The sequence below is a fragment of the Manacus vitellinus genome, unplaced genomic scaffold (assembly GCF_001715985.3).
Source record: "Manacus vitellinus isolate BGI_N305 unplaced genomic scaffold, ASM171598v3 scaffold_1_pilon, whole genome shotgun sequence".
Lineage (NCBI taxonomy): Eukaryota > Metazoa > Chordata > Aves > Passeriformes > Pipridae > Manacus > Manacus vitellinus.
The window spans coordinates 14,120,290-14,133,761 of record NW_021939396.1 but is presented as its reverse complement, the minus strand read 5'-3'; the positions used below and the strand labels follow the sequence as shown (position 1 = coordinate 14,133,761).

Sequence of the window (13,472 nt, the reverse complement as noted above, 5' to 3'; positions counted from 1 at the left end):
ATATATGAAACTGCCCTGCTCTCTCTACTGTGTGGTTCTGGATTTGATATTCATCACCAGATGGTTTGATCCATTTGTGTTCACATGCTAGCTATGGGCAGAAGACAGATGTGCTACAACTTTTTCTATGCTCTTAATCTTTGCCAATGCTGTATACAGCGATGGATGTTTCTCTTTGTCAAATTGTGTGTGGTCTGGTGGCAGCAGTCTGCAGTACCACACATGAGATGTGAGCTGCAGACTCAAGTCTGAGCCTCCATTCCCAGGTCAGCCACAGCCGGGCCCTACGGAGGCACTGGAGATATATATTGCTCTGCAAAGGGAGGACCACCTGACGACTCTGGGAGCAGCACTGATGCGCTCCAAATGGTGATGTATCCAGACCTTGGAAAGCTGTGGGTGACCTTCTCAAAACAGTACTTTGAGAAGTACGGCTGGGGACAGAGGTTAAAAATAAAAGAACCGGCATCTGTACATCCTCTTATTTACATCTGCTCCACATGAAAGGGCACTGTATGCTCTGTTGATAAAAACAGATGACTTCTTAGGGGAAGTGTTCAACTTGTGTCTTGGGCTGGCTCTGTTGTCTTTGTGGTTGAGCTCATCCACAGGCAGCATGGGCTACAGCAAGACGGCTTTCACGCAGAATGCCAGTTCGTGTTACAGAAATTTTGACACTCCGTGTGGTCTTAATAGGTTTCTTAAATGCCTACTGTGATTCCTTATTGTAGAAGACATCCATGCTTGGGAACCAAGTGTCTTCTCTTAATGACAACCACACCTACCAGGATATGTATGCACTAAATTTTACTTTTTTTTTTTCCCAATAACTTCTGAACCATGAAGTCACTCAGAACTAAGAAAAAAAAAAAGATTTTCTATTGTGGTAAGAGAACAATTACAATACAGACTCAGCCTACTAAAACAACATGCACACATATATAATTCAAGGTATAAATATAGTCCTCAGCCTTTTAGCATTACTGCTTCTCTGTGGGACTCCATGAATGCTCTTGGTTAACACACACTAAAAATATCTGTGAGCATCTCTGGTAGGTGTTCTGCTAAGTCTGTATTTTTCTTCTGGTTACACCTCCCAAACCTTTTTTAAACTAACTTCTGTTTAAATACAACCCATGGCAGAGGACGGAGAAAGAAGTCCTGACTGCAGAGTGAAGAAAAATCAGAAATCAAGAAAGTAAACATCATGACTGTTACCTCAGTCAAAATTAAACAAGACTAAATGCAATGTTTTAAAATGTTTTTGTTACAGATATTTTTGGCAGATAAGGAAAGCTTAGAGATTTGCTATCTTCATAGCAACTGACAAAAAAGAGTCAGAAAAAAGGACAGAAAAAAGTCTCTATAAAGAAAAGAAAAATCTGGACTCTATACAGGCTAACTGGACAGTAGGTCTAGATACTTTGGTTCAAATTTTCCCTATATTTGTGAGTCTCTGTGTTAATGGAGGGGAAAAAAGAAAAACATATCTGCCTAATAGAGCTTTTTCATGCAGTATTCTACACTTGGAGAAAGAAAGGAAAGAAGATAACATTGATTTAAATATAAAAACTTCCTTAAATTGAATTTCAAAGTATTTTCTCCTGTTTTTTCTTTTAGCTTTTGAAAAATCATCTGTCATTTATTTGCTTGATATCCACTCAAGGGGACGGTAAGAAAAGACACAGAGGTTTTTTGTCACTGAAATTCCTCCACTATCATTTTTCAGAGACATATTATGTAAATAAAACTTCATTTGCAATACTCCTAAATTGAAGAAACCATCCCCTAGCAAGTCATAAGTTAGATACAGAAAGAATATAGCCACTCTGAAATTATTATCTCTAAGACAAATAACAGATTGCACAATGTTTTATTGTGTGCCAAGAACATTTTCGGTTAACAATTTCACTTGAAAAAATAGATCACATACTTGTAAAATCATACCCAGCATTGACTTCATAAGGCATGTGGCTTTAGAGTGTTTTTTACAATTATTAATTCTATTAGTCAACTAGCAGGCGGGCTAATGCAACTGTCTTAGAAGATGCACGGAAGACACAGAAGACATTTTGAGAGCTGATCTGTATATCTGCAAAACAAAACAAAAAAAGATTTTCCTTCCTAAATTATGCATTCAAAATATGTTTTTTTTATTTAAAACATTATTATACCTATTGTACAATCACATGCATCTGTTAGTGGGCACTATACAAATAGTGGCTGCTGTCCTCTATTTCCCTCAAGCATGAGAAATCCCATAGCTGCCTTCTGCCCAGACACACATTTGCACACACATAAAGACAGACAAAAAATATCTCAGAAGTAATGTTCACCAAATACAAAGTTTAAAACAAGTTTAAAGTAACTGTTAAAAATGAGCTGTAGAAAAGAAATGTCTTAAAAATTCACATATATTAACAGGTATTGGGCATCATAATGGGACTGGCCTAATGGGATAGATAATGGCATACAATTAACTGATTCATATCCAGGCACTGCCATCAGCAATTGGAAGTTATCATCTGCTGGCTGCCTTATGTCCCACTTGAAACAAAATTAGTGGTGTTACTTTCGTTGTTAGCAGGCAACTTCCCACACCTCAAAAATGCCATCGTAATAATAAGCACATTTGTTGGGTGTTAGTAACGAAGCCAAGTGATGAACAGTCATTGGGACTGCACTACCTTTTCACCACTGAAAATAGTGATCTTCCCAAAATAAAAGAATTACTAAGCCTGATATGAATGAAAGGACTTCTCAAGTTGAGGGAATCCTGGATAAGGCCCAGATTGCAGAATTTGTCTTTGGGCTCCGTAATCCAGGGGTTTGTATCTTATTTTCATTACACTGAAATTACCTTTAAACCACATAGGGTTTTTTTAGCTGATATAATCACTTGCAGTTATTTTTAAGTAGAAATAATAATAATAGCTATACATACTTTTCCTCAAAAACAGCCAAGGCTACTCTACATGACACATGCATCTGAAAGATCTAGACATTTCTGTTTATCCCTGGAAACAAATAAGTGGAAACTTCTACTAAAATCAGTTTGTAATTCAGGATAATGGATTACCATAGTGACTAATGTACTTCCTTAAAAAAATAAACGAACCGAACAAAAACAAAAAGTAAATTCTGGTAATCAATAGTTTCTTATGGGTGGTGAAGATAATGGCTAATTACCTGTTGATCATCAGCTCCTGCAACAGGTCATTGTTATTGCTCATTACTTTTACTGAATGGGATGGCTTGTCATCAAAGCCTATTTCAACAGAATGGTTGTTGACTGGTGCTTGTGCTACAGGTTTAGGTCAGATCTCAGTCATATGCTCTTTTTAACAAAATAGTCCATCTAGAAATATGTCTGAATTTTATGAGATGCCACTGACTAATCTTTGTACAAGTAGATGCACAAGCAGATAAAGAGTAAACTGAGTTAAGGGTCTATGAAGATTGTGATATTATCAGTCAATATGCTGCAGTAACAAAAAATTAAATGAAAATATGCATTTATATTCAACAGGCTCAAGTAGGACCTCTTTGTTAAGGGATAGTAAAATTAATACTTTTTCACTCATATATATTACACACCCACACAAAGACATATAATGCACATACAGCGCTTGAACATCAATCATTTTGCCAGAATAATGCAGCAAAAAATCATTAACTCTCAGTGTCTCAGCTTAATATATGTCTAATACTTACCTATCTCACAGGAGTGTTGTGAGGCTTAATTAATTAGTGACTGTAAAGTACTTTGTGATCCTCTAATGAAAGGTGCTACATAGCACAAAGTATTATTAAAATCATTAGGACCACAAAAAAGCCCTACAGAATTCCAGCCTACACTGTCTGTCGGGGTTGGGAGTGATCATATTATTAAAAGGAGACTGTCAGACTAATTTTCATAATTTTTTCAAGATTTTTTTCCCCCTTTGCTGTTGTGATAGCACGTTAGTAGCTAGAAATTTAATCTTATCATCTTAATAACATACACTCATGTAGTTTGTTACTGCAGGGCTAGAGAAGAGAGCAGGGCTTTTGGCATTCATCTGGCTTTCCCTTTTAAGAAAAAAAAAATAAAATTGAGAGACATATTTTGACACCTTCCCACACTCCACCCCAGCAGGACAGCCGATCATGTGAGATTGTAGGATACTTGCTATAGCTGCATGGGAAAATACTGCTGTGGTTTTAATTTCTCTCCTTTTTTTTCTTCTTCTTCTTTCACACACAAAAAAAAATTTAAAAAAAAATAATTAAAAAAAACAAAGTACAAAACAAAACTCAGTTTATTACACATAAATAGGCCACAAAGACTATCTGCCGTGCTTTATATAAGAAACCCTTAAATGTTCAAAGTTTCGGCTTCTATCAAGGACATAAAGTCCTAACCAATCTGGAGTCTTCTCTCCACTCTCCATATAATAATCAAGCAGCTTTAAGGCACACGATCTCCAAAGCCAGAAAGCTCCTGTCTTGAGAGACTGAATTTCTGGGAAAGCATCTCGGCAGCAGGCTCCATCCTGGGGGAGCCACCCGGCACCCAGCCCTCCACCACAGCCCAGCCCGCCGGGCTGGCCCAGACCTGTGCCGAGCACAACCAGAAAGTTAACAAGCTCATTAGTACAGCCCACAGTTCAAAGACCTACATGTTTTCTAATTTAAGCATTTTCAAAAAAAAAAAAATAAAAAAATCTGTAAATACACTGGAAACTCCAGGTGAAATTGCTGCCCTCACTGAAAATTAGATTACATTAGATGCAAACTATCCCAGACTCAGACACAGTGGCACAGGACTGGCTAAAGCTTCTACCTTTCTGCCTTTCCATGTGGACACTTGCACAGTGAAATGACAGAAGAGGGACGCACAGCTTCACATCCCCACCATCTCTTGCTGGGACACACAGCGAGAGGCAGTCACACACAGTGCTCCTCTCCCAGTTTTGCTTGTGGTTCTCTGAACAAGCCTGCCAGCAAACAACCAACGCACGGCCCAAACCTTTCTCTGCTGAGAAGAGAAGAACAACCCCTTTCATGTAAGGAACTGAAGAGTCAGGCCCTAAGCTGTAGGATAGCAGAATAAGCTTAATGACAAGCAACTGCCCCTTCAACAAGACCACATCCTCCCTGCTTTGGCACCAGTGTCTTCAAATACACCATACAAGACAGGGGATGTCACAGCTCTAAGCAACTGACAAATTCCAAAGGAGTTTTTAATCTATACGCATTTTTCTACAAAGCCCTAAAGCTGCATGTCAACTCTTTCCTGCCTGAAATTGCTAGGGTAGAACATGCCTCCTGGTATCAGTAAAATTTGGCAAGATCAGACACTGTATTTTGTACAGAATGCATCTACTTGATATTCTTCAGTCTTCATGCTCCACTGAAATTATGATAGCTTCATCAATCTAGAAAACGTAAGGAGAAAACCAAGCCTTATACGTCATACTAGTAGAGCAGCATTACAGCAAAACGTTGTTTTTCACCTCCTCTCTTACTCTTCTGAATTTTCAAACTCTTCAGTTTAGTCCCTGATCACCAATTTGCCAAGACCTGTTTGCAATTTTTTTCCCCACAAAGTTTACAACAAAGAGACAAGTAAAAAGAACTGCAGTCTGTTCAAGCTTGCTCCTTCCCATTTACATTTACTTTTCCAACATCAATCGTTCTCAAATCTCGAAAGGTGCACTTCTGGACATCTTAAATCCTGCTCAGCTACAAAGCACCATCACCTTCAAACAACTCTCATCAGATAAATCTCTTATTAATTCACATTGAATTAATTCAAAATGATCTTTTCTATTATTATGCTGCAGAGCATTGCACACATCGGTAGTCATCTAGCCACTGGAATAAATCTAACCTTTTCTATGGGTATAAAACAGACACTTGGTCATTTCAGAGAGTTTAGGAGTGGCATTTCAAAATAGATTGTTTTAGCCCACTTCCAGGTACTTATTTCATTTTAAGCTCACTCCTGGGATAATCACACAGACACTTTCAGGAGAAACTAAAGGCAAAAGGTAACGTGTCTAAAGACGTGACATGGGTGACATAGGGTCGAATTTTATGCTATCTTGGAACCAAAATAAAGAATTCCAAAACTGCTTTTATTTAAAGGTTCCTGAGTATGTCAGTTTGCTGCTCTGCATTTCTTACTGGCCTGCTGCAGAGAGCTTGCTCCTACCTGCCCACCACTGCCATCCATCTAGGATAGGAGAGCCCAACAAGGCAAGATTCACTTTGCCCTGGCTTCTAATCAACTACCTAAAAGCACTGTGTAAACATGACAACCTATTAAACCTCAACAAAGTTTGTGAAACAGGAAAATTATTATTACTGCCATTTTATGGATAAATAAAATTATCTACAATAACGAGAGATGCAAAATTCACGGTGTTCAAGGCGACATGCAGGCAGAGCTCTTGGGTAGTGACTGAACTTGGTTTCTCTAGGTGTCCAGGTCCATATCCCCCTCCTGAATGTATTTCAGTAGAGAGAGCGTCACCTTAGCAGTTGGCAAAAGGCCAAGATCCAGTAATTTAATAAGGTGCAAAAGGAGTACCTTGTGCAAAAGTCTAAATGCTCCAATTTATCATGACAATTATGGGATAAGCTGACATTTTATTTGTATGTAAATTAGTCTCCAAAACAGCATTAAAAGGCCACACTTTCAGAGAACATTGCACCTTTGCTTCTCTGTTCTGCATTTATCTAAACTCAGCTTTGTATATTAAAAGTAGTTTAATTTTTATGTATTGATGCTGCTTTGCATGCTCCCCAATCTGCTGTTGCTGCACCACAGAGAGAATCCAGCCTGATTTGCCTAGTGCAATAAAATAACTGACTTCTGCCAGGACTGACACCTCCTATGAGAGGCCTGCTATCCTCAGTGAATCTTCTATTAATTTGCTGCCATTACCCTTTATGGAATGTAAAACATTCCCTATTAGATGAGACCAGAGGTCCATTTAGTGTTCTGTCCTGGAGAGTGGCCAATACCCGATCCTTCCAAAGAAGGTTCAACTGCCTTTGGACAGATACAGAATCACCTATTGAATCACTGTGAAAAATAAATCGCTCCTAATCCTCAATCCTTAAGACAGTGTCCTTCTTTCTGAAGAGAGAGTTTGTAGCCCTTAATTATCTTTCACATTTTATGATTTGTTGTTAAAGAAGTCTTGTATATCTCCACATCCAATAAAAGTGCCCAATATTTATCTGAACATTACAACGATCCTAGTATCAGTGATATCTTGTAGCTCTCACTTTACAATCTAAGTCTGAAATAAAAAAGGAGAAATATTTTAAGTGTTTTGAATTTGCTTCTTGTCAATATAGCAGTTTCTCCTCAGTCTTATACTAGCCAGAACCAAAGACCCCTAGGCTGTGAGCACATCTATCCCATCCCCACTGCTCATGCTGTCTTTAGGGCAAACAACCACTGTCTTGCCAAACTCTTCTGATAGGTGTGGCAACCTCATACCTTTCAATTTCTTCTCTGCCTGAGTAAACTCAGTGTTCTTTGTAATCCAAATGTCCTTTGAAGACAGTGGGAGTTTAGGGTTTGCAAATGACTCAGAACTGAATCTGAGTTGAGTGTACTGGCAGAGGCAAGTACAGTGCTACCTTGAGATGAAGAGTGAGGAAAGAAGGTGACCTCCTGGCTCCTAGGCAAGAGCAATCAGGTATGGATACAAGAAGTGACTCATTTGCTCTTTTGCATTAAAAATAAAATGGACTAAACGTATTTCCCTTGAAGCTAATGGCAAAAGCCCCACTGACTTTGAAAGAAGCAAGACTGAGATGTGCTGTTTCCTTCTGCCAGGTGAGGTCTGTGATACGAGAGAAAGGAATCACAATTCTCTTACCCAAAACCTCAGTCAAATGGAACCATAAATTACTTGGGAGAAGAGGAAAAGATGCAAGGGAGATAAACAATGGTTTTGGCTAGCATTCCAGAAAAGTTCAAATAATTTTATTTCCAACTAGAGGCAAAAACCTTCCATTTGAAATGAGGTTGAAATTTCAGAAAGTGGGAAGGAGTCAGAAGTCTACAGCCTAGACCTGAAAGAGCACTATTAAATCATCACCGGAGAGGGCATTATTGCAGTACTTTTCCAGACAGACCAGAACTAAGATGAACATGAGTTTGCAAAAATATCCATTTTTTTTTCTTTTTAGAAAAAAATTGGCAAGGGTTTCCAGACACAAGTTACATAGGTAAGAGAGGGCAACCAAGGGCAACCGGAGTTGAGCCCACGTACATCAAAGCAGACTCTGGCTTTGGGTACCTATCCAAGCTGAGCCTTCAAAGGTACTGATGTTGCCCTATTGTTTAGCTTGAATCTTGTCTAAGCTTGCTTAGGAGAACCCACATTCAGAAGCATGGGAGAAGGGAAAAAGAACACACAATTTCCAAATTGTGATTTCAAAACAAAACAAAAAAATGTAAATCTACATGCTGGAGGGTAATACTGGTAAGCGTGGCTAGCTATTGTTGCTCCATGCTTTTCAATTTCCATATATTAGCATTCATTGCCGACATTATTAAATCCAAAGTTATTTGGATGCTTTGATCAGTAAATTGAATCTTGAGTCTATATACGATGTACCTATACTCACGTAAAGTTTACAAAACTATCATATTTCCCTATTCTAACTCTTTCCCCCACATGCTGTGAGTTTCCACATATCCCACAGCCATACATTCCAAACACAGATTATTTTATTTAGTAATTTATTCAAGAATTTAGATAAAAAGAAAAGCAATGGAAAATGTTTGGCAATCTCTATATAAACAATTTCTATACATTTGGGTTGAATCATCCAGTAAGCTCTCATCTTGACATGCTTGTGATAGATAAAACTTTCATCACCAATATGCCTTCCTGTCTTGAAGACCAGGATACAAGGGAATCCATATTACAAAATCTCTTTTACTCTTTATGACTATCACAAAAATTAACATCACATTAAACACAAGCAAGTCAGAATTTTGGCACTGATTATCCTCTCGGCACAAATAACCCCACTCTCCATTGTGAATGGAGGAGAAACAACAGCAGTGGCAACCACAACAAAAGAGTGGATTGTGTGTTCCCTACACAAAACAGAAAGCTGTGCCTATTCAAGAAATCTTGGCCATTTGTCAGAAATTACAGAACTGATGTTAGAGCCCAATATTAGCTCCAGCCAAAGCAGTGGTAAATTACCTTGCCTTTGGAATCATCGCTATTAACTAGGCAACACTCTCTGTTGCAGCACATATCATATGGTCCTCATGAAGACTCAGAAACACTGAGCCACTTTCCTAAGACAAAACAAAGTAAAATGAAAAAAAAAAAAGAATACAAATGTGAATGCAAATGGATTCACTGTGAGTAGTTTGTCTATTATTTGCCCTTTTTATCTCTTATTTATGTTTCTTTTGAAGCTGAGAAATGAAGTGAAATGCCGATGAGAAAGCTACTCTTACAGTGCTTCCACCGTAATAATTTGTTATGAAATGGCTTTACAACAGAAGCATTTTTCAGATAACCATAAGAATTGAATGCACACATTGACTGAGGAGTATGATGTCTGTTTTACCCATTTCAATTCTGCTCGGAAAAGAGGGAAGCAGGGCGCAGAATAAGGAGACTCCCTGAGACACTGCTGATGTGGCTTTGCAGCAGCTTCATGTAGTGAGTGCTGGCAATCCTTCAAAACTGGCAAAGGGTGCCAGCGTCAGCCTGCTGACTGCTGGATGAATATATATAGTGCAAATAATTCTGTTCTTGAATCAGTTTTTGCTGAACTCCCACATAAACTTTCCATGGGAAAATCTCGTAATGCCTGTATAAGTGATTTTATGAATCTAGCTTTCAGCTTTTGATAGAAGATTTCTTACGCTACTGGCTTTGATTCTTTATTGCACAAAGGGGTGGTGCCAAAAGCCCTCACGTTTGCCTCAACCATACAGACATTGGAAATTTAATTTAAGCGTTGGCAATCTGCCAGGATCATAAAACACATTAGAAAAAAAGATTTAAAAATTGATTTTTTTTTTCCTGAGAGGTAAATATGTAACTTCCAGAAACATGGGTGGCAGAATCTGCACACAGCAATGTATACAGGGGAACTAAAAACTACTGATAGAAGTCAAGCAGAAATCTTCAATCTGCAGAGACAAACAGAAGCGGACAGTTGGGTTTTTTCCCAATGAAGATATATTTTGAAATATGTTGGACATTGCATCTCTTTTCCATCAATAATACATCTAAAATGTTCCTTAAAAAAATATAGAACTACTTCTCTAAAAAAGTTAAAAGAGGTCTAACCACAGATAACACTAATACTTTCATTGTCAAAAATCCCCTGTATGCAAGCATGCCTTACCACATTGCTCCTGTCTTCCTCCTCAGAGCTGCCTTCTTGCCATCTCAATTCCCAGTCCAGTTCCTCATCAGTTTTAAGAAATATCCAGCAATGATGTAGGGCTGATTTGTTGCACTGCGATGTATCCCACAAAAATTGAAAGCTATTGTCATGTTTTCACTTACAAAGAAAGCAACTGTTAAAGCAACTTCTGGGTTCACTGGCATCTTGGAGTCTAAAAAGTCCCAAAATTATTTGCAGAGGCTACAACAGCACCTTCTTTGAAGTAATGTTGAAACTTGTGCAGAGGAATTTGGGATGCACCTGAGATCTGAAGGTGCGGGCTACAAATTAACACAGCCAATTAGGTGAAGAATCAGAGAGTCCAACATGGATGGGGTAAGATAAACACAACTGAATAAAAGGACTGTCAAATGTGAGCCAGTTGGCTGAGTATAGATCATGTCATCCTGCTCAACTAGCTGCTGCCCAATCAATAATCTGTTGCTGTTTGCTTTCCCCATGCCAATCAATCCAAGCTAGGGCTGCTTCTAATTTTCCAGTCTAGGAATAGCTTCAGAACATCCACAGTTGTTATTTCGAACAACTCAAGAGATAAATGTTTCATCCACACATCAGCGTGCAAACTCTTCCCAAAATGGGACTAGTCAAGAGTAAATAATTACTCCTGTAACAGTTTGATCTGATAAACCGCAAGACATAAGGCTGCAAAAGTGATCTTTGTACCATTAACAGTCGGGAGAGAATCCAGCTTCTAAAAATACTTGATTAACTGATACAGGACGCAAAAACTGTGGTAATTCTGTAGAGAATGTTTCACAACAGATTTAGCAATTTTTTAGGGATTAGTATTAGCTATAAATTTCTTACCCACTGAAATCTTGTACAACAGGATTTATACTGCAAAGATGTCTTCCTTTGAAGAAGACAGAGATGAAATCAGAGCCAATTAAATTTAAGCATCTCTTAAACAATTCTTTTGTTAAGCAGTATGTATTGAAAGAAAAAGAATTCATGAGAAGAATTAGAAATTATCTTCATAATTTGGCCATGGTTTCTCTTCTTCTGAGTAATGAGAACAGCTCAAGATCACAGACAAAAATCTTAATGTCATAAGATATTCGTATAACCATTTGTATGTAGATAAGATGAGCATATATATGTATACATGACATAAAGAACAGAGACTGCAGTAAACATATATTTGTGATATAGACAGTACTTGAGTCTTCTCCACCATGACAATCTACTGTTCAAAACAAACAGAGAATTGAGTGTCCCTTTTTTAAAAGATAACCTTTCATATTATTGAATCCCATATCATCTTGATAAGCCTTGGCCTATTAATGGAAAAATAATTACTCTTTATGACTCCCAGATCTAAAGCAGCAATGTGATTTCCAATCCCATTACATCCCGAGTTGTTTTAGCTCTGGATTTCCTTTGGGTCTAAAACAAAAATACCCAACAACTGTGTGCATAATCACTCTTCATTCACACACAACAGAATCTACATGCTGTTCCCATTTTGCCTGCTCACAAGATGGCACGCTTGTCTCATGTCTTACATCAACTGCAAGTAAGTCTGTATTACACTCAGAGCATCAAGGATAATTAAAGGTTGGGCACGGAGGTGGTAGCAACACGCTCCCAAATCACCGATGGCGCCGGCGGTGCTGCAGGTCCGTACGTCTGTGCTTCAGTGCCTGAAAAACCACGTAGGCATTGACCTGCTGGTTCTCACTTCCTGAGCACAGATGTGGGAAGCAGTGCCAGTTTGGAAACTGCAAATCCCAAAAGAAAGAAGTGTGGCTTCTTTAGCCCAAACTGAACTTTATCTACCTAGAACTCTACCAGCCTCCGAGCTAAAGGGCTCTTATGTAAGTCAGCAGTACACTGTAATCTGGGCAACATACACACACTTGATGAGACTCTAAAATTGCTGAAAATTACCATCTCCCTTGCGTCTTTCTAACAGCTTGACATATCGACGTCTGATGTCTCATTATGTTTCAATTTGAATCATGACTGTAAATCACTGGAAATACAGAAGAACGAGACGTAAGGTTTGAGTGGAAAAAAAAGAGGATGCAAAAAGACTGGACTTTCTGAAAATATTAAAATCTGCAACTGAAACATCATATAAAACTGAGAAATGGCAAGTCTACAGGAGGTAGTGGAATAAAGACCCCATGGTTCACTCATCAGAGGTAGAGAGTTAAGATTTGTTTGGATTTAAAGAAACATCCTTTTTTTCTTTTTTTCTTTTCTTCAAAGACAGGTATGGGGGAATAGAAACAATAGGAACATTGTTGCAACTGTTGATTTCACTTGCAATCAAAACAGAAAAGATACCAACTTTAACTGCAGTAAGAGAGTGTAAAGTCACAGACTTATTTTTATGTGGCAGGCAAGTACACATATTAAATTGTAGGTGCAGGCCTATCGAGTTAATCTGTGTTCTTTATACAGGTAACCAGCTGCTAATCGCTCTCTCCAAATCCCTACATTTTGCCCTGAATTCAAAACATCACGAGACATTGCTTGAACTCAGCAAAACTGAAATACGTCTTAGGCTTACTGGAACTGGCATGTGAACACTGTAACCAGGATTCAAGAAGTAAGGAAATGTCAATTGTTTAGGCATCAAGATAGGCAAAAGGAAAACCATTGTGCAAGCTCACAGTGCCATAGCAATGCTGTGCAAGCTGGAAACAGTGAAGCCACAAGAAAGCACTAGGCACTTCTCTTTGTCAGCTGAACTGATTACTGTAATTACAAATATATAGTGTTAAAGTGAGAAAATTATTAAAATGGACTAATAGAAAATGAATTCCCAAATAATATTCAAAAGATTAATCAACAGCAGTCTATCAGCATAAGATACTGTGGCAACACATGATTTCTGAAGCAGACAGCCTGGCTTTCTTTGCTATGAGAGAAAAATCCAACATCAGATCATGGGTGCACCTAAACTGTGGGATACTCTTCTGCAGCTCCCAGTTCCAAATGCACACCCTGGCAACATCCTGACTACACATCAGAAAATCTGGTTTGGCACCATTCTCCTACACATTTTG

At 38.4% G+C, this 13,472-nt stretch overlaps 1 protein-coding gene across 4 annotated transcripts in view; it reads right to left on the bottom strand.

Annotated features, from left to right (window-relative positions):
- Positions 1–13,472, bottom strand: part of TRPS1 (transcriptional repressor GATA binding 1) — a 195,142-nt gene that overhangs the window by 172,088 nt on the left and 9,582 nt on the right. For 2 of the 4 annotated variants that reach the window (XM_018077410.2, XM_029959348.1), the window contains exons 1-2: positions 12,346–12,365; positions 1,934–2,092 (exon numbers count right to left, since the gene is read on the bottom strand). In XM_018077410.2, coding sequence (XP_017932899.1) covers positions 1,934–1,970 — 37 coding nt within the window. In that variant the 5' untranslated portion in view covers positions 1,971–2,092; positions 12,346–12,365. Of the gene's footprint in view, positions 1–1,933; positions 2,093–12,345; positions 12,366–13,472 lie in introns of those variants that run through there. The other 2 variants (XM_029959347.1, XM_018077400.2) reach the window with 2 other exon arrangements.